Consider the following 22,090-nt stretch of genomic DNA (forward strand, 5'->3'; position numbering starts at 1 on the left):
AGTCTTCATGTCAAAGCATAGAATCAGGCTTCACGTCACCCAAAACTGGAACAGTCCATTGTCACATATTTAGGCCCCGGCACCCAGGCAGAGGAGAGAGGTCCCATAACATAGAATCTGGCTTCATGTCAGCAGAGAATCAGTCTTCATGTCATAGCAGAGAATCAGGCTTCACGTCACCCATCACTGGAACCAGGGCCGTCTTTAATATTGATTAGACCCTGGGCAAGAATTTACTTGGGCCCCCTGGATCCCGCCCCCCCCCCCCCGCACTTTGCTGTACATGCTATACAGCAGCACTTACCTGTCACGTCCAGGGCCTCCAGGTGACGTCTCCTCTCTGTCATCATCTTCTCTGTAGATCTTCTCTCTCATCATCTTCTCCACTCGGTCTGGACAACTTCTCTCAGCCGCCTCGTCTCTGCAGAGTGTGACACACAGACATCTTAGCTTCCTCACATTCTATCATTATCCCCCAACTGGAGTCCCCACAGTGTTATCCTGCTGCTTGCTGTGCCCCTTCCCCCCCAGGGGTGTAGCTATAGGGGGTGCAGAGGTAGCAGTCGCTACCGGGCCCAGGAGCATGAAGGGGCCCAAAGACACTTGTGCCGCATAAGAAGACACACAAAGCACTGAGGGAAGGGGGGCCCAAGCTGAACTCTTGCACCGGAGCCCATGAGCCTTTAGTTACGCCCCTGCCCCCCCTCCCAATACCCCCAAATACTATCCTGAAGAAACATTACTGCCCCCCATAGTAATAGTGCTCCTCATAGTCCCACCAATAGTAATTCCCTTCTAGAATGCCCTCATTAGTAACACTGCCCCAACCGTGATAATGCTCCTCAACAATGCCCCCATTATTAGAAGAGCCCTCCCATATTAATAATACCCTCACCCTCCCCAGTAGAAATAAGTCCCCCTATTGTTCACCCAGTGGTAATAAAGCTCCCTACAGACCCCTCAGTAGTAATAAGGCCCCCATAGTGCGCTTAGTAGAAAAAAGGCGGATCTATAAGACCCTCCTATAGAGCCCCCAGTAGTAATAAGACCACCTATAATGTCCCCTGGATCTGCAGTGCCCCCTGCAGTTATAATCCTCCCTCCACCATACAGTCCCATGTAAATAACATCACCTCCTCCCCAGCCGCCTCTAACGCACAATCCCATGTAAACATCACCCCCTAAGGCTACTTTCACACTTGCGTTCGTGCGGATCTGTCCTGTACTTGTACAGGACGGATCCGCACCGATAATACAAACGAATGCATCCGTTCAGGACCGATTCGTTTGTATTAGATTTGAATTTCTAAGTCCCAATACGGATCTGTCCTGACTTACATTGAAAGTCAATGGGGGACGGATCCGTTTTCAATTGCACCATTTTGTGTCAATGCAAAGGGATCCGTCCCCATTTACTTACATTGTAAGTCAGGACGGATCCGTTTGGCTCCGCAAGGCCATGCGGGCACAAAAACGCTGCTTGCAGCATTTTGGGGTCCGCCTCCAAAACGGAAAGGGGGGCTGTACGGAGCCGAACGAATGCATTCAGAATGGATCCGCATCAATTCAGAATGCATTGGGGTTAAACTGATGCATTTGGGGCTGCTTGTGAGAGCCTTGAAATGGATCTCACAAGCGGATCCCCAAACCCAAGTGTGAACGTAGCCTAAACATTAAGTCCCATGTACATAAACATCATTCCCCCCCACCATCCACTTTCAACATACAGTCCCATGTAAATAACATCACTCCCTCCCCCAGCCACCTCAAGCACACAGTTCCATGTCAATAACATCCCTCCCTTCAGCCCTAACATACATCCTAGTTAAATAACTACAACTCCCAGCATTGCTCTGCGCCTCTACCTTCACTTACCTCTCCAGTCCTCATATACAGACATCAGCATTAGGCTCCTTCACATGATGGTGACATCATCCAGGTCATCCTATCACAGCCTGTTTTGCTGATCACATGACCTGTGATGTCACCACAGGTCCTTCACCTGTATTAGATTCAATTGTATTGCCGTTCTGTGTACGGCAATACAGTTCTATCTAGCAGGCAGGCAGGACATTCGGGGCCTGGGACAAAACATCAGGGGCCCAGGCCCCGAATGTTTTAACCTAGCGACACAGTTACTAGTAAATGGGAGTCGGGAAACAGAGCTCCCTTGGGCCCCCAGGAGCAACTGGGCCCGGGGCAGCTGCCCCTTTTGCCCTGCGGCAAAGACGGCCCTGACTGGAACAGTCCATTGTCAGATATTTAGGCCCCGGCACCCAGGCAGAGGAGAGAGGTCCCATAACAGAGATTCAGGCTTCATGTCAGCAGAGAATCAGTCTTCATGTCATAGCAGAGAATCATGCTTCACGTCACCCAACATTGGAACAGTCCATTGTCATATAATTTAGGCCCCGGCACCCAGGCAGAGGAGAGAGGTCCCATAGCAGAGAATCTGGCTTCATGTCAGCAGAGAATCAGTCTTCATGTCATAGGAGAGAATCAGGCTTCACGTCACCCACCACTGGAACAGTCCATTGTCAGATATTTAGGCCCAGGCACCCAGGCAGAGGAGAGAGGTCCCATAGCAGAGAATCTGGCTTCATATCAGCAGAGAATCAGTCTTCATGTCATAGCAGAGAATCAGGCTTCACGTCACCCACCACTGGAACAGTCCATTGTCAGATATTTAGGCCCCGGCACCCAGGCAGAGGAGATAGGTCCCATAGCAGAGAATCTGGCTTCATGTCATAGCAGAGAATCAGGCTTCATGTCATAGCAGAGAATCATGCTTCACGTCACCCAACATTGGAACAGTCCATTGTCAGATAATTTAGGCCCCGGCACCCAGACAGAGGAGAGAGGTCCCATAACAGAGATTCAGGCTTCATGTCAGCGACTCAGCAGAGAATCAGTCTTCATGTCATAGCAGAGAATCAGGCTTCATGTCACCCACCACTGGAACAGGCCACTGTCAGATATTTTTAGGCCCCGGCACCCAGACAGAGCAGAGGTTCATTCAACTTTGGGTTGCCCCGCAATATAATGGTAAAATGAAAATAAAAATAGGATTGAATGAGGAAGTGCCCTGGAGTACAATAATATATGTTTAAGGGGAGGTAGTTAATATCTAATCTGCACAAGGGATGGACAGGTCCTGTGGGATCCATGCCTGGTTCATTTTTATGAACGTCAGCTTGTCCACATTGCTGTAGACAGGCGGCTGCGTTTGTCTGTAATGACGCCCCCTGCCGTGCTGAATACACGTTCAGACAAAACGCACCTCCAAGGCATAAAAGGCTAGCTCTGGCCACGTGGACAATTTGGAGACCCAGAAGTTGAATGGGGCCGAACCATCAGTCAGTACGTGGAGGGGTGTGCACACGTACTGTTCCACCATGTTAGTGAAATGTTGCCTCCTGCTAACACGTTCAGTATCAGGTGGTGGTGCAGTTAGCTGTGGCGTGGTGACAAAACTTTTCCACATCTCTGCCATGCTAACCCTGCCCTCAGAGGAGCTGGCCGTGACACAGCTGCGTTGGCGACCTCTTGCGCCTCCTCTGCCTTCGCCTTGGGCTTCCACTTGTTCCCCTGTGACATTTGGGAATGCTCTCAGTAGCGCGTCTACCAACGTGCACTTGTACTCGCGCATCTTCCTATCACGCTCCAGTGCAGGAAGTAAGGTGGGCACATTGTCTTTGTACCGTGGATCCAGCAGGGTGGCAACCCAGTAGTCCGCACACGTTAAAATGTGGGCAACTCTGCTGTCGTTGCACAGGCACTGCAGCATGTAGTCGCTCATGTGTGCCAGGCTGCCCAGAGGTAAGGACAAGCTGTCCTCTGTGGGAGGCGTATCGTCATCGTCCTGCGTTTCCCCCCCAGCCACGCACCAGTGATGGGCCCGAGCTGCGTTGGGTGCCACCCCGCTGTGAACATGCTTCATCCTCATCCTCCTCCACCTCATCCTCGTCCTCCTCGTCCTCCATTAGTGGGCCCTGTCTGGCCACATTTGTACCTGGCCTCTGCTGTTGCAAAAAACCTCCCTCTGAGTCACTTCGAAGAGACTGGCCTGAAAGTGCTAAAAATGACCCCTCTTCCTCCTCCTCCTGGGCCACATCGTCTTCCATCATCGCCCTAAGTGTTTTCTCAAGGAGACATAGAAGTGGTATTGTAACGCTGATAACGGCGTCATCGCCACTGGCCATGTTGGTGGAGTACTCGAAACAGCACAACAGGGCACACAGGTCTCGCATGGAGGCCCAGTTATTGGTGGTGAAGTGAGGCTGTTCCGCAGTGCGACTGACCCGTGCGTGCTGCAGCTGAAACTCCACTATGGCCTGCTGCTGCTTGAACAGTCTGTCCAGCATGTGCAAGGTGGAGTTCCACCTGGTGGGCACGTCGCATATGAGGCAGTGAGCGGGAAGGCCGAAGTTACGCTGTAGCGCAGACAGGCGAGCAGCGGCAGGATGTGAACGCCGGAAGCGCGAACAGACGGCCCGCACTTTATGCAGCAGCTCTGACATGTCGGGGTAGTTGTGAATGAACTTCTGCACCACCAAATTCAGCACATGCGCCAGGCAAGGGATGTGCGTCAAACCGGCTAGTCCCAGAGCTGCAACGATATTTCGCCCATTATCGCACACCACCAGGCCGGGCTTGAGGCTCACCGGCAGCAACCACTCGTCGGTCTGTTGTTCTATACCCCGCCACAACTCCTGTGCGGTGTGGGGCCTGTCCCCCAAACATATGAGTTTCAGAATGGCCTGTTGACGTTTACCCCGGGCTGTGCTGAAGTTGGTGGTGAAGGTGTGTGGCTGACTGGATGAGCAGGTGGAAGAAGAGGAGGAGGAAGCCGAGTAGGAGGAGGAGGCGACAGGAGCCAAAGAATGTTGCCCTGCGATCCTTGGCGGCGGAAGGACGTGCGCCAAACAGCTCTTCGCCTGGGGCCCAGCTGCCACTACATTTACCCAGTGTGCAGTTAGGGAGATATAGCGTCCCTGGCCGTGCTTACTGGTCCACGTATCTGTGGTTAGGTGGACCTTGCCACAGATGGCGTTGCGCAATGCACACTTGATTTTATCGGATACTTGGTTGTGCAGGGAAGGCACGGCTCTCTTGGAGAAGTAGTGGCGGCTGGGAACAACATACTGTGGGACAGCAAGAGACATGAGCTGTTTGACGCTGTCTGTGTCCACCAGCCTGAATGACAGCATTTCATAGGCCAGTAGTTTAGAAATGCTGGCATTTAGGGCCAGGGATCGAGAGTGGCTAGGTGGGAATTTACGCTTTCTCTCAAATGTTTGTGAGATGGAGAGCTGAACGCTGCCGTGTGACATGGTTGAGATGCTTGGTGACGCAGGTGGTGGTGGTGTTGGTGGTACATCCTCTGTTTGCTGGGCGGCAGGTGCCAACGTTCCTCCAGAGGCGGAGGAAGAGGCCGAGGCGGCAGCAGCAGAAGAGGTAGCAGGGGGAGTCTGAGTGAGTTCCTTGTTTTTAAGGTGTTTACTCCACTGCAGTTCATGCTTTGCATGCAGGTGCCTGGTCATGCAGGTTGTGCTAAGGTTCAGAACGTTAATGCCTCGCTTCAGGCTCTGATGGCACAACGTGCAAACCACTCGGGTCTTGTCGTCAGCACATTGTTTGAAGAACTGCCACGCCAGGGAACTCCTTGAAGCTGCCTTTGGGGTGCTCGGTCCCAGATGGCGGTGGTCAGTAGCAGACGGACTCTCTTGGTGGCGGGTGTTCTGCTTTTGCCCACTGCTCCCTCTTTTGCTACGCTGTTGGCTCGGTCTCACCACTGCCTCTTCCTCCGAATTCTGAAAGTCAGTGGCACGACCTTCATTCCATGTGGGGTCTAGGACCTCATCGTCCCCTGCATCGTCTTCCACCCAGTCTTGATCCCTGACCTCCTGTTCAGTCTGCACACTGCAGAAAGACGCAGCAGTGGGCACCTGTGTTTCGTCATCATCAGAGACGTGCTGAGGTGGTATTCCCATGTCCTCATCATTAGGAAACATAAGTGGTTGTGCGTTAGTGCATTCTATCTCTTCCACCCCTGGGGAAGGGCTAGGTGGATGCCCTTGGGAAACCCTGCCAGCAGAATCTTCAAACAGCGTAAAAGACTGCTGCATAACTTGAGGCTCAGACAGTTTCCCTGATATGCATGGGGGTGATGTGACAGACTGATGGGCTTGGTTTTCATGCGCCATCTGTGCGCTTTCTGCAGAAGACTGGGTGGGAGATAATGTGAACCTGCTGGATCCACTGTCGGCCACCCAATTAACTAATGCCTGTACCTGCTCAGGCCTTACCATGCTTAGAACAGCATTGGGCCCCACCAAATATTGCTGTAAATTCTGCTGGCTACTGGGACCTGAGGTAGTTGGTTCACTAGGACGTGTGGCTGTGGCAGAACGGCCACGTCCTCTGCCAGCACCAGAGGGTCCATTAACACCACCACGACCATGTCCGCGTCCCTTACTAGATGTTTTCCTCATTGTTACCGTTCACCACAATAAGAAAAAAATTATTTGGCCCAATGTATTGAATTCAAATTCAGGCCTTTTTTACAGGCACCTAACACTATCTGGCTATCTATTTAGGTACCGTATTACACTAATACAGGCACAACAGTAACGACAGATTTAGCTGAATATAAATTGTAGGCCTAGTATTTAGGCGCTGGGTGAAAGGTATACGTTTACGGACAGAATTATTTAAACTTGGAAATGCACGGTAGAGTGTGAAGTTATTGAGGATGACACTATCCGCACCTTCAATCTAATATACCCTTTTATGGATCAATTTAAACTTGTCCTGATACAGCAGAAAAAAATATATTTAGGGGATTGCTAAGTTGGGAATTGTATTCAACCCAGAACAAAAACTGTGCTTTGGCGGACACTAAATAAATTGACCAGCCTCAGCAATAAACACAGATTGAGCTGAATATAAATTTTAGGCCTATTATTTAGGCGCTGGGTGACAGGTATACGTTTACGGACAGAATTAGACTTGGAAATGCACGGTAGCGTGTGTGTGAAGTTATTGAGAATGACCCTATCAGCACCTTGAATCTAATATACCCTTTTAGGGATAGATTTAAAGTAGGCCTGATACAGCAGAAACCACTAATTTAGGAAATTGCTAGGTTGGGAATTGTATTTCAACCCAGAACAAAAACTGTGCTTTGACGGACACAAAATAACTTGACCAGCTACAGCAATAAACACAGATTTAGCTGAATATAAATTTTAGGCCTATTATTTAGGCGCTGGGTGACAGGTATACGTTTACGGACAGAATTAGACTTGGATATGCACAGTAGCGTGTGTGTGAAGTTATTGAGAATGACACTATCAGCACCTTGAATCTAATATACCCTTTTAGGGATAGATTTAAAGTAGGCCTGATACAGCAGAAACCACTAATTTAGGAAATTGCTAGGTTGGGAATTGTATTTCAACCCAGAACAAAAATTGTGCTTTGACGGACACAATATAACTTGACCAGCTACAGCAATAACCACAGATTTAGCTGAATATAAATTTGAGGCCTATTATTTAGGCGCTGGGTGACAGGTATACGTTTACGGACAGAATTAGACTTGGATATGCACAGTAGCGTGTGTGTGAAGTTATTGAGAATGACCCTATCAGCACCTTGAATCTAATATACCCTTTTAGGGATAGATTTAAAGTAGGCCTGATACAGCAGAAACCACTAATTTAGGAAATTGCTAGGTTGGGAATTGTATTTCAACCCAGAACAAAAACTGTGCTTTGACGGACACAAAATAACTTGACCAGCTACAGCAATAACCACAGATTTAGCTGAATATAAATTTGAGGCCTATTATTTAGGCGCTGGGTGACAGGTATACGTTTACGGACAGAATTAGACTTGGATATGCACAGTAGCGTGTGTGTGAAGTTATTGAGAATGACCCTATCAGCACCTTGAATCTAATATACCCTTTTAGGGATAGATTTAAAGTAGGCCTGATACAGCAGAAACCACTAATTTAGGAAATTGCTAGGTTGGGAATTGTATTTCAACCCAGAACAAAAACTGTGCTTTGACGGACACAAAATAACTTGACCAGCTACAGCAATAAACACAGATTTAGCTGAATATAAATTTTAGGCCTATTATTTAGGCGCTGGGTGACAGGTATACGTTTACGGACAGAATTAGACTTGGATATGCACAGTAGCGTGTGTGTGAAGTTATTGAGAATGACACTATCAGCACCTTGAATCTAATATACCCTTTTAGGGATAGATTTAAAGTAGGCCTGATACAGCAGAAACCACTAATTTAGGAAATTGCTAGGTTGGGAATTGTATTTCAACCCAGAACAAAAATTGTGCTTTGACGGACACAATATAACTTGACCAGCTACAGCAATAACCACAGATTTAGCTGAATATAAATTTGAGGCCTATTATTTAGGCGCTGGGTGACAGGTATACGTTTACGGACAGAATTAGACTTGGATATGCACAGTAGCGTGTGTGTGAAGTTATTGAGAATGACCCTATCAGCACCTTGAATCTAATATACCCTTTTAGGGATAGATTTAAAGTAGGCCTGATACAGCAGAAACCACTAATTTAGGAAATTGCTAGGTTGGGAATTGTATTTCAACCCAGAACAAAAACTGTGCTTTGACGGACACAAAATAACTTGACCAGCTACAGCAATAACCACAGATTTAGCTGAATATAAATTTGAGGCCTATTATTTAGGCGCTGGGTGACAGGTATACGTTTACGGACAGAATTAGACTTGGATATGCACAGTAGCGTGTGTGTGAAGTTATTGAGAATGACCCTATCAGCACCTTGAATCTAATATACCCTTTTAGGGATAGATTTAAAGTAGGCCTGATACAGCAGAAACCACTAATTTAGGAAATTGCTAGGTTGGGAATTGTATTTCAACCCAGAACAAAAACTGTGCTTTGACGGACACAATATAACTTGACCAGCTACAGCAATAACCACAGATTTAGCTGAATATAAATTTGAGGCCTATTATTTAGGCGCTGGGTGACAGGTATACGTTTACGGACAGAATTAGACTTGGATATGCACAGTAGCGTGTGTGTGAAGTTATTGAGAATGACCCTATCAGCACCTTGAATCTAATATACCCTTTTAATGAATAGATTTAAAGTAGCCCTGACACAGCAGAAACCACTAATTTAGGAAATTGCTAAGTTGGGAATTGCATTTCAACCCAGAACAAAAACTGTGCTTTGACGGACACAAAATAACTTGACCAGCTACAGCAATAACCACAGATTTAGCTGAATATAAATTTGAGGCCTATTATTTAGGCGCTGGGTGACAGGTATACATTTACGGACAGAATTAGACTTGGATATGCACAGTAGCGTGTGTGTGAAGTTATTGAGAATGACCCTATCAGCACCTTGAATCTAATATACCCTTTTAGGGATAGATTTAAAGTAGGCCTGATACAGCAGAAACCACTAATTTAGGAAATTGCTAGGTTGGGAATTGTATTTCAACCCAGAACAAAAACTGTGCTTTGACGGACACAAAATAACTTGACCAGCTACAGCAATAACCACAGATTTAGCTGAATATAAATTTGAGGCCTATTATTTAGGCGCTGGGTGACAGGTATACATTTACGGACAGAATTAGACTTGGATATGCACAGTAGCGTGTGTGTGAAGTTATTGAGAATGACCCTATCAGCACCTTGAATCTAATATACCCTTTTAGGGATAGATTTAAAGTAGGCCTGATACAGCAGAAACCACTAATTTAGGAAATTGCTAGGTTGGGAATTGTATTTCAACCCAGAACAAAAACTGTGCTTTGACGGACACAATATAACTTGACCAGCTACAGCAATAACCACAGATTTAGCTGAATATAAATTTGAGGCCTATTATTTAGGCGCTGGGTGACAGGTATACGTTTACGGACAGAATTAGACTTGGATATGCACAGTAGCGTGTGTGTGAAGTTATTGAGAATGACCCTATCAGCACCTTGAATCTAATATACCCTTTTAGGGATAGATTTAAAGTAGGCCTGATACAGCAGAAACCACTAATTTAGTAAATTGCTAGGTTGGGAATTGTATTTCAACCCAGAACAAAAACTGTGCTTTGACGGACACAATATAACTTGACCAGCTACAGCAATAACCACAGATTTAGCTGAATATAAATTTGAGGCCTATTATTTAGGCCCTTGTATTTCAACCCAGAACAAAAATATATCCTTTGCCAGACAGCAGACAGTATTACAATTGGCTGGCCACAGCTGAAGCACCAGATTCAGGGTACTGCTATTTTGGCAATTGTATTTCACCCCTCAATAAAATAGCAAGCACAGCCAAGCCCCTAATGTAGGATATAGCCAAAAAATAACCACACTATTGATGGTTAAATGGACTTGGTGGCAGCTTGACCCTGATGTAGGATATAGCAAAAAATAACCACACTATTGATGGTTAAATGTACTTGGTGGTAGCTTGTGCTGGCGCACCACAAGCCACAAAATGGCCGCCGATCACCCCAGAAAAAAGTGACTGAAAAACGCTCTGGGCAGCCTAAAAACAGTGAGCAATTGAATATCAGCAGTTCAATGATCCACAGCTGTAGATCGATCACTGAATGAAGTCTTTTGGAGGAGTTAATCTGCCTAATCTCGCCCTAACGTCGCAGCTGCAACCTCTCCCTACACTTGAATCAGCAGAGTGACGTGCAGCGCTACGTGACCCAAGCTTATATAGAGGCTGGGTCACATGCTGCACTGGCCAATCACAGCCATGCCAATAGTAGGCATGGCTGTGATGGCCTCTTGGGGCAAGTAGTATGACGCTTGTTGATTGGCTGCTTTGCAGCCTTTCAAAAAGCGCCAAGAAAGCGCCGAACACCGAACCCAGACTTTTACGAAAATGTTCGGGTTCGGGTCCGTGTCACGGACACCCCAAAATTCGGTACTTTTTCCACCTGCACTGTAAATGTTTACATGGTGTGTTCAATAAAAACATGGTAACATTTAATTCTTTGTGTGTTATTAGTTTAAGCAGACTGTGATTGTCTATTGTTGTGACTTAGATGAAGATCTGATCACATTTTATGACCAATTTGTGCAGAAATTCATATCATTCCAAAGGGTTCACATGCTTTTTCTTGCAACTGTATTAGATCATCTGGAACCCCCACTGATCATGGGAACGGAGCAGCAAGTCGGGCATGAGAACTGCCGCTCCATCAATCTCTATGAGATTTCCAAAAATAGCGCTGTACGTGGCTATTACCAGAACTCCCGTAGTGATCAACGATGTGGCAGTGCTTATGCTCGACCTGATACTCCATTCTGAAGGGTACGGAGTCCCCATTCTTGTGATTGTTGGGGTTATCCCTGAAGATACCTTGTAACAACCAGAATACCCTTTTAATACCACCTCTAATGATACTGGGCATATGTATCGTTGGGGATACCATATGTTGTATGTAGCTGTTGTATTTCTTTTTGCCCATAGGAACATTACAACGACTTCCAATATACTGCCTGTACTTTCTCTATGGACAGGTAGGCTGTATACTCCATTATATGGACTAGTCATGTATCTGGAGGTCCCTGGTGGGGTGTAGAGGAATGATATTGTTGAATGTAATTTTCTGGAAGGTATAAAAGAAAATTGATGTAAAATGTAAGAAAATTTTAAATTGTGAAAGAGCCTTCTGTTACCTGTCCCATTCTCCGTAACTGTTACAGATAAATTAAGATTGGTTTGGGCTCCAGAGGGATCCATCTGGATGGAGGTCAGGTCAATTTCCCCATAGTAGGTGCCATCTGAGGCCAACTGCAGCACATAATATAAAGCAAAAAGAAGAAAGTCACCTTGACATTGGAACATAAGATTTGGCTCCTTACTCAATACCCGTACACAATAGAGAGCTATTAAATGCATGGCTGCACAACATTTCACATGGAAACAATGGAACTGAGAAATGGGGATCACTCTAAATTAAAGTGGTATTATACCTACTATAAAAAAAAAAATTAAATTGCTCTTTGCGCACATTTCTGATCAAACGTGTGTTGGGCCCATCTACCAGGCGTCAAGGTGGCTTCCACAGATGGGTTCCTGACACTAACAGAACTGCCTCTCTTGGACTTACTTAAGCCTACAATATTCAGGGCAGTTTAGGAAAGAGCTACATTTATACTCTGCTCAGAAGTCCCAGGAAGATGGGCATTGCTTAGTCTAAAAGAGGCCGCTACCCTCAATATATACTACAAGAAAATTTAGACTAGCACATTCATGATTAGTGATGGCCAGTTGGCATTGTTCGCCCGCGAACATATGCGGGCTGCCATCTTTTTTCACAAGTCCGGCGAGACACAGGTAAGCCCTTACCTGTGCCTGTGCGCGAGCCGGTCTGAAAACAAGTGCGGTCAGCGGGAGCAGGCAGTTCCGAGAACAGCCATCGGGGGCCTTCATCGGGCTGTTCTCGGAACTGCCTGCTCCCGCTGACCGCACTTGTTTTCAGACCGGCTCGCGGCACAGGCACATCTAAGGGCTTACCTGTGTCTCGCCGGACTTGTGAAAAAAGATGGCAGCCCGCATATGTTCGCGGGTGAACAATGCCAACTGGCCATCACTGTTCATGATCACAGGTGCATATCCATCAAGCAATGCCTGCTTTATGGATATGCACCTGTGACCATGAATGTGCTAGTCTAAATTTCCTTGTAGTAACACAATAGAGAGCTGACATCTTGTTGGCTTAACCTTTATTTATGGGAACGAACATTTTATGCCTGACTTTATGTAGAGCACAACAGCATCGGGCTTCACTTTAAAGGGTTTTTCTGGTATCCGCATATTGATGACCTATTCTAGGAATAGACTATCAATAGAAGATCGGCAGGGGTCATTCTGTGCACCCTTGTATCTCCGGCTTCCTCTGCCAGTCCCTCCCTCTCCTTCTTACTTGAATGAAGCATACCATGCCAGTAAACTTTTATGGACATCCAACTAGCCATGGCTGTGTATGCAGAGCAAGCATGTCACAGGATTCTCTGGGCACACAGAGAGTATGGTCTCAAGCTGCTCCAACTCTGGGCTAGCATCTCCTCAGCCCATATGACCCAGCAATAGCTCCTACAGTCTCTTTACCTGTACATTAGGTGGTACTGATAACGAGGTAACCGTACAATGCTCAATAGGTCTATGCTTGATACCTGTTGGGCGCCCGATCTGAAGAGTGGTTTGAAGAGTAACATTGTGAGGAAAGTATCAGAGTAGTTGTCACATTGTTACATTCTCTCACTTACCTGTGCTGTCTTATAAAAGCAGACGCCATTTTTGTCCTTGAAGCAATTATTTATTAGACCATAAGTGGGTTGTCTGCAGAATTTTACTGCTACCGCTCCAGGCACTGGTTCTCCATACGTATAACTAAAGTGACAAGTACGGTGAATGAAATATAATACTCCCTTTAGTTTATAACATATGCACTTTCTTTTAGTAAGTTACATAATTATTTCATCTCACGTACTCTGCACAGATATTAAAATGTAGAGTCTCATCCAGAATGGATAAAGTGCTCGGAGCCTCAAATGTCACATCAAATCTGGGCAGCACTGAAATATAAAATAAAATGGATGAAAACCACTAAAATGATGATTGTCCATGGAAATATAGAACCTACAAATAGCTTAATTTTCCCCTTGCTCTATACTCAAGGCACACCCAGTATTGCATGCTGGTTTCAACTGGAAATGGGCTGTTAGTTTTAAACATGACTTAACTGGAAGAGATGAGTGAATAGATTCTAAACTAATCGAATTTGACCCGAATTTTGTAAAAATTTGGTGTTGTATCCAAATGTAAATTTTTGCTGGAAAATTTTGGGAGGAGAAAGTGAAAGGGAAAAAGAGAGATATAGGGAATGAGAGAGATAATGAGAGAGAGAGAGAAAGAAAGGGAGCGACATATAGAGAGAGGGAAAGAAAGATAGGGAAAAGGTGAGAGAGAGCGAAAGACAGAGGGAGAGAAAAAGAGAGAGAGATACAGTGGTGGAGATAGGGAAAGCGGCAAAGAGATAGAAAAGAGGGAGCTAGAGAAAGGGGAATAGAGATAGAGAGAGATAAAGAGAGAAAATAGAGGGAGAAAGAGAGAGATAGGGAGAGAGAAAGAGAGAGATAGAGGAAGAGAGAGATGGGGAAACAGAGGTGGATAGAAAGAGATAGAGAAAGAAAAATGAAAAAATAAAAAGTAAGAGAACTATGGGGGCCATTTATTAAGACCGGCGTTTTAGACACCAGTCTTAATAAAGCCCCTGCGCTGGCGGTGGATCCGCCAAAATTATGAAGAGCCACCGGCCTCTCCATAGCTTTGGCGCATCTAGGGGCGCTTCCATAATGCACTTTGGTAATAGTAAGTTTAACTTTGGATGCTACTGGAGAAGAAGACATCAGAGTATCAGATGTCTGCAATGTGTGAGCTCTATAATTCCACTACATGTTGGTGATAATATTTTGTTTTTCAAGTTTTAGATAGAGATAGTTATATCAATAATACATACCATATTCATCCACATTAAACCACTGACTCACAGCAGCGTTAGGCGCTATCTCAGCCGTTATAGCGTAAGATCCAGAAACTGCGTCATCCACCAGAGAGAATTCTAACGATACAAGACCGCTTTGTGACTTCTGATCCAACCATTGGACTAAGCGACTCCCTGATGGATCCTGCAGCAAAGATGGTTGAAAGGAAGTGCACCCCCTCTTACACAAAAACACGTATCCTTTATGTTACATTGTTGCTTGGGATTTTACTTTTTGACCCTTTTGCGGTGGCTCCTCCACCTACCTGAACTATTTAACTGCTATAATCTGTTACTATACCTATAAGTGCTTGCTACAGTAGTTACATGCTGCATTATATCTCCCTGCATATAACAAGATGTCAACTTATCCCCTGGCCACAGGATAACGGATACATGATTAGCAAGTGTCCAAGGGTCTGTCTTCCCTATTTGAATGCATGTCTGTTTGTCCGCCCCTCCATACAACTCTATGGGACTGCCAGAGACAGCTGAGTGCTTGTTGTCAACCGATAGGTTGTTGTCATGGGACAACCCCTTTAAGTGCACCATGTATTACCATTTATGTTGATATGTCATATTATTAATGTAATGTGGTGTGTTAAATATGTGTTGCATGTGTCCAGGGGTGCACCACCAATGAGGCAGCGATCTGCTAATCTTGTGTTAGCAGCAGGCAGGAGATTAAAAAGTGAACTCGTAAATTGCTGCTGGAAACCAAGCCAGCAATAATCCTGCATGTAGTTAGCAAAGAAACATTGTTATCAGGCTCAACAAGAAGAAATGTGACTTGAAGACCCAGGGCCCCAATGTATAAACTGTATTGGTACCTCCACCTTCCTATGTGATGTGTCTTCTTATATGATAGAGGGGCATTTGGGCTTCTGCAGGTACCAGAGCTGGGATAAAACTGCTACCTTTGCTCCTCCTATAGCTAAGCCCCTGACCGTAACCATTACATACATTTCTAAGGGGTTTCTTATACAATGCAAATGCCATTATAGGCCATAATTTATATAATATGCAGTAAATGGGTTTTCTTACCGTCAGATAAACCAGAGGATACTGAAAGAGAAATAAAAAAAAAATCGGTTGTGTATGATGATTTTTCTTTACTTTTATATAATGAGTAGCCAGCATCTCCCAATGTAATATGGACGGTATATTTTAAGCATGGACTAAGAGGATAGGCAAGCAGGGTGTGCATGATGAGGGTTGTAGCAGTGAAGCCAGTTCATTAGCTGAACATCTCATATAAGTGGTTATCCATGGTTAGAACTTATTATTTTCAGTAACAGCGCCACTCTTGACTCTTGTCCATGGGCTTTGTCTGGTATTGCAGCCCAGGCCCATTCACTAAAATAGGCATGCGGTGGAATACCAGGCACTACCCATGGATAATAGTGGTGTTTTCTGAAGAAAAAAAAGAGGGCCTTTAAAGGCTGCAATTAGACATCCACCATATGGCTCTGCCCATTTAATGCCAATAATGGGATCTGATTCATAATGTCTGAATAACCAAACACTTCTGTGTCCTTGTAACCATCAGAGAAGAACGTTTTTGGTCTTTGTATACTTTTCCTACAGTGATGACATCACATTCATCCATGTGACCACTGAAGTCAAACACTGGCCTCAGTGGTCTTGTGTGATACATTCTAGCATCAGCGCTGAGCCAGTGATTGGCTGCAGTGGTCACTTGCATATACAACATGTCATTGACATGGCAAATTAAACAAAGACTGGCAGGGGATTTATCAGGTGAGTAAAAGTTATTTGTTATTTTATCACATTCCTTGTTTTTAGTTAATCTTGGACAACCCCTTTAATCACTTCATACTTTTTGAGGCTATAAATGTATACACTGGATAAATCACCAACAAGACCCAATAGATTACATGTGAATAATCCCATAAAAAACTAAGACTAGTCATCTCCAACTGGTCTCAAGAAATAGTAAACCCCATAACAGGAGACTCACCGTTGCATTAACAGGAAGCAGCTGCTGATTTAGTGAAACCAGATTAAACAGCACTACGGAAAGAAGTTAGGGTACTGGTAAATTTCACTTAATTTCACCCCTAAACAGGGTTTTCCAGTATCATAATGAGTTTTTTTTAACCTGCCCAGAACACTACATATTTGTGGCCCATATATCTGTTTTTTCATGTCTGCACTTTCCTTTCCCTGTTCTCAGCATCACTGCATCCTGGCAGGATGTCTACATGCAGAACATCCTGTTTTCATCAGCCTCCTAATGAGTTTTCTAACCAAACCCATGCATGCTTTGCTCTGTAATGCTTCATAGGTCTTGCTCTGCCTAGCTAACATGTAAAGTGGAGGTGTGGGGGGAAAGACAGAAGTAGGAAACCATGAGAAACATTACAGTGCAAAGCATGCTGGGTTTGGCTATAAAGCTCATCAGGAAGCTAGTCAAAACAGGAAGTTCTGCAGGTAAACATCCTTGCAGGATGCAGTGATGCTGAGAACAGGGAAAGGAAAGTGCTAACATGAAAAAAACTGATTTGTGGTGCAAAAATTGCCGTGTTTGAAGCACTCTGGGCAGATAAAAAAATTATTATTGGCCCAGAAAACCTCTTTAATGAAGTTCACAGTATGAAAGAAACTTCATAAAGGATAACTACAGTGTATGCCAGAATTTTTCATTGTGTTTCTTAATTTATAAAGGTCTTTCCAGACTGTGTATGAGCCTTATGTTTGAGTTACAATGTGGGAGTCATTCCCAATGTATACCTCTAACAGAAGGGTCTGACATATTCCATTATATAAGCATACAGTGGTTCACTCCACTCATAGGACCCATTTGCAAAAATCATATATTCATTATTTTTTACTGTATGTCCATTCTATTTCTTAATGCGAAGAAAAAGGGTATATGATGCATACTTATCTAGCATATGCCTAAAGAAAGCTTATTTGGAATAGAGCTTCAATGGGGACATATGGATATAGAGCTTTACCATTGCTTACGCCGAATGTGTTCAAACGTAATGTAAACAGAACCCAATTTCCTCAAGGAAAATGGCAATTCTTGGATCTTACCACTCTCTCCAGCAACACATTAGTACCTCACTAGTGCTGTCAATAGGAAGTGACTGTGGTGGGACGGGGCAAGTATAACTGAGCTGCATATTGCCCCATCACTAAACCAGAAGAGACACCATAACCTTATACAGCTGCTGTGAGTGCCACTTATTGGGTTCTCCTAGCATTTGATAGTCTTGGTACAGACCTGGATGTGGTTTTCCTATGCTGCTACCTAACAAACCCCAAGTCCAGGAAGCAAATATCTGGATACCTTTCTGTCCAGGTTTGTAGATTGGTTTATCCATTTGGACGAGGTAGATGTTGTTGACCTCAGTGATGACCACAGAATATCTCTGTAATACCTGCACATCTTCTCCAGAAACAGAGAGCAATACAAAGACGGGAACATCACCTTGTACTACTGGGATCTAAGAGAGTCAAAGAGAAAGACTGGTCTAGAATCTAATATTAGATCTACACAAGCATATAATGTTATAGGGGGTTGTACAGGATTAGAAATACATAGCTGTGTTACGAGCAACAGGAAATTCCTTGCTGTCTCATCCTCACCTGTTTACTGAGACTGCATTACTGACACTTCAATCTGGTTCATTTGATTGACTTAGGCTACTTTCACACTTGCGGCAGAGTGATCCGGCAAGCAGTTCCGTTGCCGGAACTGCCTGCCGGATCTGGCAATCTGCATGCAAATGGACAGCATTTGTAGACAGATCCGGATCCGTCTCACAAATGCATTGCAAGAACGGATCCGTCTGTCCGTTTGTCATACGGACAAACAGATCCGTTTTTATTTTTTTCACATTTTTAAAGGTCTGCACATGCGCACACCGGAAGGACGGATCCGGCATTGCGGTATTTTGAATGCCGGATCCGGCACTAATACCTTCCTATGGAAAAAAAATGCCGGCATTCAGGCAGGTGTTCCGTTTTTTGGGCCGGAGATAAAACCGTAGCATGCTGCGATATTATCTCCGTCCTGAAAAGTCAAAAAGACTGAACTGATGACATCCTGATGCATCCTGAACGGATTTCTCTCCATTCAGAATGCATTAGGATAAAACTGATCAGTTCTTTTCCCCGGTATTGAGCCCCTAGGACGGAACTCAGTGCCGGAAAAGTTTAACGCAAGTGTGAAAGTACCCTTAGCCTGCTTAATTTAGGGAGGAGTTGTGTATTGAGGCTTTCTTTGACTCTTCAGAGATTCTGTGCTTCTTTGACAGGTATACTGAAAGCTCTGTGTAATTTTTCAGATACTTTTATTCTAGTCTTGTCTATTGGTATTATATCAGTTTTTTCTGGAATTTGTGGTTCTACTGTCTTTCCTTGTTCCTAGCATAGTGGTTATGTCTATTATGGATTCTGTTTATGCCTGCTGTTTAGTTTTGATTAGTCTTAGCTGTCTTGCTGGGTTGTATTGCAGAGCAGGGTCAGTTCCTCGGTGCCTTTATTTCTGTTCACTGCCATTCACCGCTCTCTACCTAAATCCCATTACCACTTTCTATCTGTTCCATTTCCAGACCGCCATCTACTTCATCCTTTTCCATCATCTCTCAGTGAGTTATTTCTATGCATCTATAGCCTGCCATTGTTGTTAAATGCTTAATATATAGGGTTGAGCGAACCCAAACTGTAAAGTTCCCGTCCGTACCGAACTTTACAATTTTTGGTACCCAGACCTGAACCTGAACTTTGCCGGAAAAGTTTGGGTTCGAGTTCGGTGTTCGGGCATTAAATAAAGCGTGTTAAAAGGCTGCAGGGCAGCCAATCAACAATCTTTTAAACTGTGTGCCCTTAGAAGCTATCACAGCCGTGCCTACTAATGGCATGGCTGTGATTGGCCGGTGCATCATGTGACCCAGCCTCTATATAAGCTGGATCACGTGTAGCACCGCCCATCACATTTTTTTGTGGGTGCAATACACCATCTTTGCACCCCTGACACAGAAAGCTAATCATGAATCTGGCTGTTAATTCTGTGGGTGACCTACAGCGATTTTTTTTCTGGGTACAATGCAACATTGTACTTTGTACCCCTGACATACAAATATAATAGTTAATCCGTCTGTTAGTTAGGTGCACGTCATATACCCATTTATTGCGTGAAGTACACCTGCACTGCATACATGACAGGGAAAATAATATAGTTAATCTGTCTGTTGGTTCAGTGGGTGACCTCAAAGAATGAGGAGAGCATCAAATAAGGGACGTGGCTCTGGTCATGGTGCTGCTGGGGTTGGTGGAGCTCCTGTTGCAGGGAGAGGACGTGGTCGATCTGTGCCAGCTACACGCCCAAATGAAACACCTTCCTCAGGTGCACGTAGGTGACAGAACGTTCAGCATTATTTTGTAGGCCCAAATACCGGTGTACGAATGGTGAGGCCAGAACAAGTAGAGGCGGTAGTAGATTGGGTTGCTGACAGTGCCTCCAGTTCCTTTACATTGTCTCCCACCCGGTCCCCTGCTGAAAGTGCAGAATTAGCACCAGCAGCCTATGGGCATCTGTCTTTCACCTCACCCCCTTACAAATCAGCCAAGCAGTCTGAGCCCCAAGTCATGCAGCAGTCTCTTCTGCTTTTTGATGACTCTGTTAGCAGGGTTTCCGAGGGCCATCCACATAGCCCTGCTCCAGAAGTGGAAGTAATTGAGTGCACTGATGCCCAACCACATATGTTTCAGGATGTGGACATGGGAGGACCACCGCAGCATGTCTCTGATGATGACAAAACACAGGTGCCAACCGGCAAGGAGGGCAAGGGTGAAGAGTGGGTGGAAGATGATGTGGAGGATGATGAGGCCCTAGACCCCACATGGAATCAAGGTCATGCGAGTGATGTGTGCAATTCGGAGGAAGAGGTGGTGGTCACACAGCACCAGCCGCACAGCAAAAGAGGGAGCAGTGTGCAAAAGCAGAGTGGCCGTCCCCTAGCCAGTATGCCTTCTACTGCCCACCGCTCCCAAGGACTGAGCACACCAAAGCCAGCTCCAAGGAGTTCCCTGGTGTGGCGGTTCTTCAGACAATGAGCTAACGACAAGACACGAGTGGTTTGCATGCTGTGCAATCAGAGCCTGAAGCGAGGCATAAATGTTCTAAACCTGAGCACCACCTGCATGACCAGGCATCTAAATTAAAAGCTTGAGCTGCAGTGGAGTAAACATCTCAAAAAACTGATCTCAGATCTCAGGCTCCTCCTGGTCCCTCTTCTGCTGCAGTCTCGGCCTCTTTCTCCCCCTCTGGAGGGACAGTGGCACCTGCCACCCCACAAACAGAGGATGTGGCAGCAATGCCACCACGTCCATCACCGTCACCAAGTATCTCCACAATGTCCCATGGAAGCGTTCAGCTGTTCATCTCCCAAACACTGGAGAGAAAGCGGAAGTACGCCCTACCCACCCGCGATCTCTGGCCCTGAATTGCAGCATTTCAAAATTCCTGACCATTGAAATGCTGTCATTCCGTCTGGTGGAGACGGAGACTTTTAAAAAACGTATGGCGATGGCTGTCCCACAGTATGTGGTTCCCGGCCGCCACTACTTTTCCAGGCAAGCCATCCCCATCCTGCACAACCAAGTGGTGGACAAAATTATGTGTGCACTGCGCAACGCCATCTGTGGCAAGGTCCACATAACCACCGATACGTGGACCAGTAAGCACGGCCAGGGACGTTATATTTCCCAAACTGCACACTGGGTAAATGCAGTGGTGGCTGGGCCTGAGGCGGATAGCAGTTTGGTGCATGTCCTTCCGCCAGCAAGGATTGCAGTATGTTTCTCTTTGCCTCCTGTTGCCTCCTCTACCACCTCCTCATCTGGTCAGCGTAACACCTTCACCACCAACTTCAGCACAGCCAGGGGGAAACGACAGAAGGCTGTTTTGAAACTCATCTGTTTGGGGGAAAAACCCCACACCACGCAGGAGCTGTGGACGGGCCTGGAACAACAGACTGATGAGTGGTTGGTGCCACTGAGCCTCAAGCCCTGCCTGGTGGTGTGCGATAGTGGACGAATTCTCGTAGCAGCTCTGGGCCTAGCCGGTTTGACGCACATCCCTTGCCTGGCGCATGTGCTGAATTTGGTGGTGCAGAGGTTCCTGAAAGATTACCCCGATATGTCAGAGCTGCTGCATAAAGTGCAGGCCGTCTGTGCGCGCTTTCGGCGTTCTCACCCTGCTGCTGCTCGCCTGTCAGCGCTGCAGCATAACTTCGGCCTTCCCGCCCACCTCCTCACATGCGACGTGCCCACAAGGTGGAACTCAACCTTGCACATGCCGGAGAGACTGTGTGAGCATCAGCAGGCGATAGTGGAGTTTCAGCTGCAGGACGCACGGGTGAGTAGCTCTGCGGAACAGCACCACTTCACCACCAATGAGTGGGCCTCCATGCGGGACGTGTGTGCCGTGTTGCGTTGTTTTGA

The 22,090-nt window shown here is 45.8% G+C and overlaps 1 protein-coding gene across 1 annotated transcript in view; it reads right to left on the reverse strand.

The window, feature by feature from the left end:
* Positions 1 to 22,090, reverse strand: part of LOC121005473 (ovostatin-like) — a 126,545-nt gene that overhangs the window by 86,181 nt on the left and 18,274 nt on the right. The window contains exons 3-9 of the mRNA XM_040438242.1: positions 17,931 to 18,087; positions 16,593 to 16,645; positions 15,656 to 15,676; positions 14,588 to 14,756; positions 13,559 to 13,643; positions 13,335 to 13,458; positions 11,742 to 11,856 (exon numbers count right to left, since the gene is read on the reverse strand). Coding sequence (XP_040294176.1) covers positions 11,742 to 11,856; positions 13,335 to 13,458; positions 13,559 to 13,643; positions 14,588 to 14,756; positions 15,656 to 15,676; positions 16,593 to 16,645; positions 17,931 to 18,087 — 724 coding nt within the window. The remainder of the gene's footprint in view (positions 1 to 11,741; positions 11,857 to 13,334; positions 13,459 to 13,558; positions 13,644 to 14,587; positions 14,757 to 15,655; positions 15,677 to 16,592; positions 16,646 to 17,930; positions 18,088 to 22,090) is intronic.

This window comes from Bufo bufo, chromosome 6 (genome assembly GCF_905171765.1).
Source record: "Bufo bufo chromosome 6, aBufBuf1.1, whole genome shotgun sequence".
In the NCBI taxonomy this organism is placed as follows: Eukaryota; Metazoa; Chordata; class Amphibia; order Anura; family Bufonidae; genus Bufo; species Bufo bufo.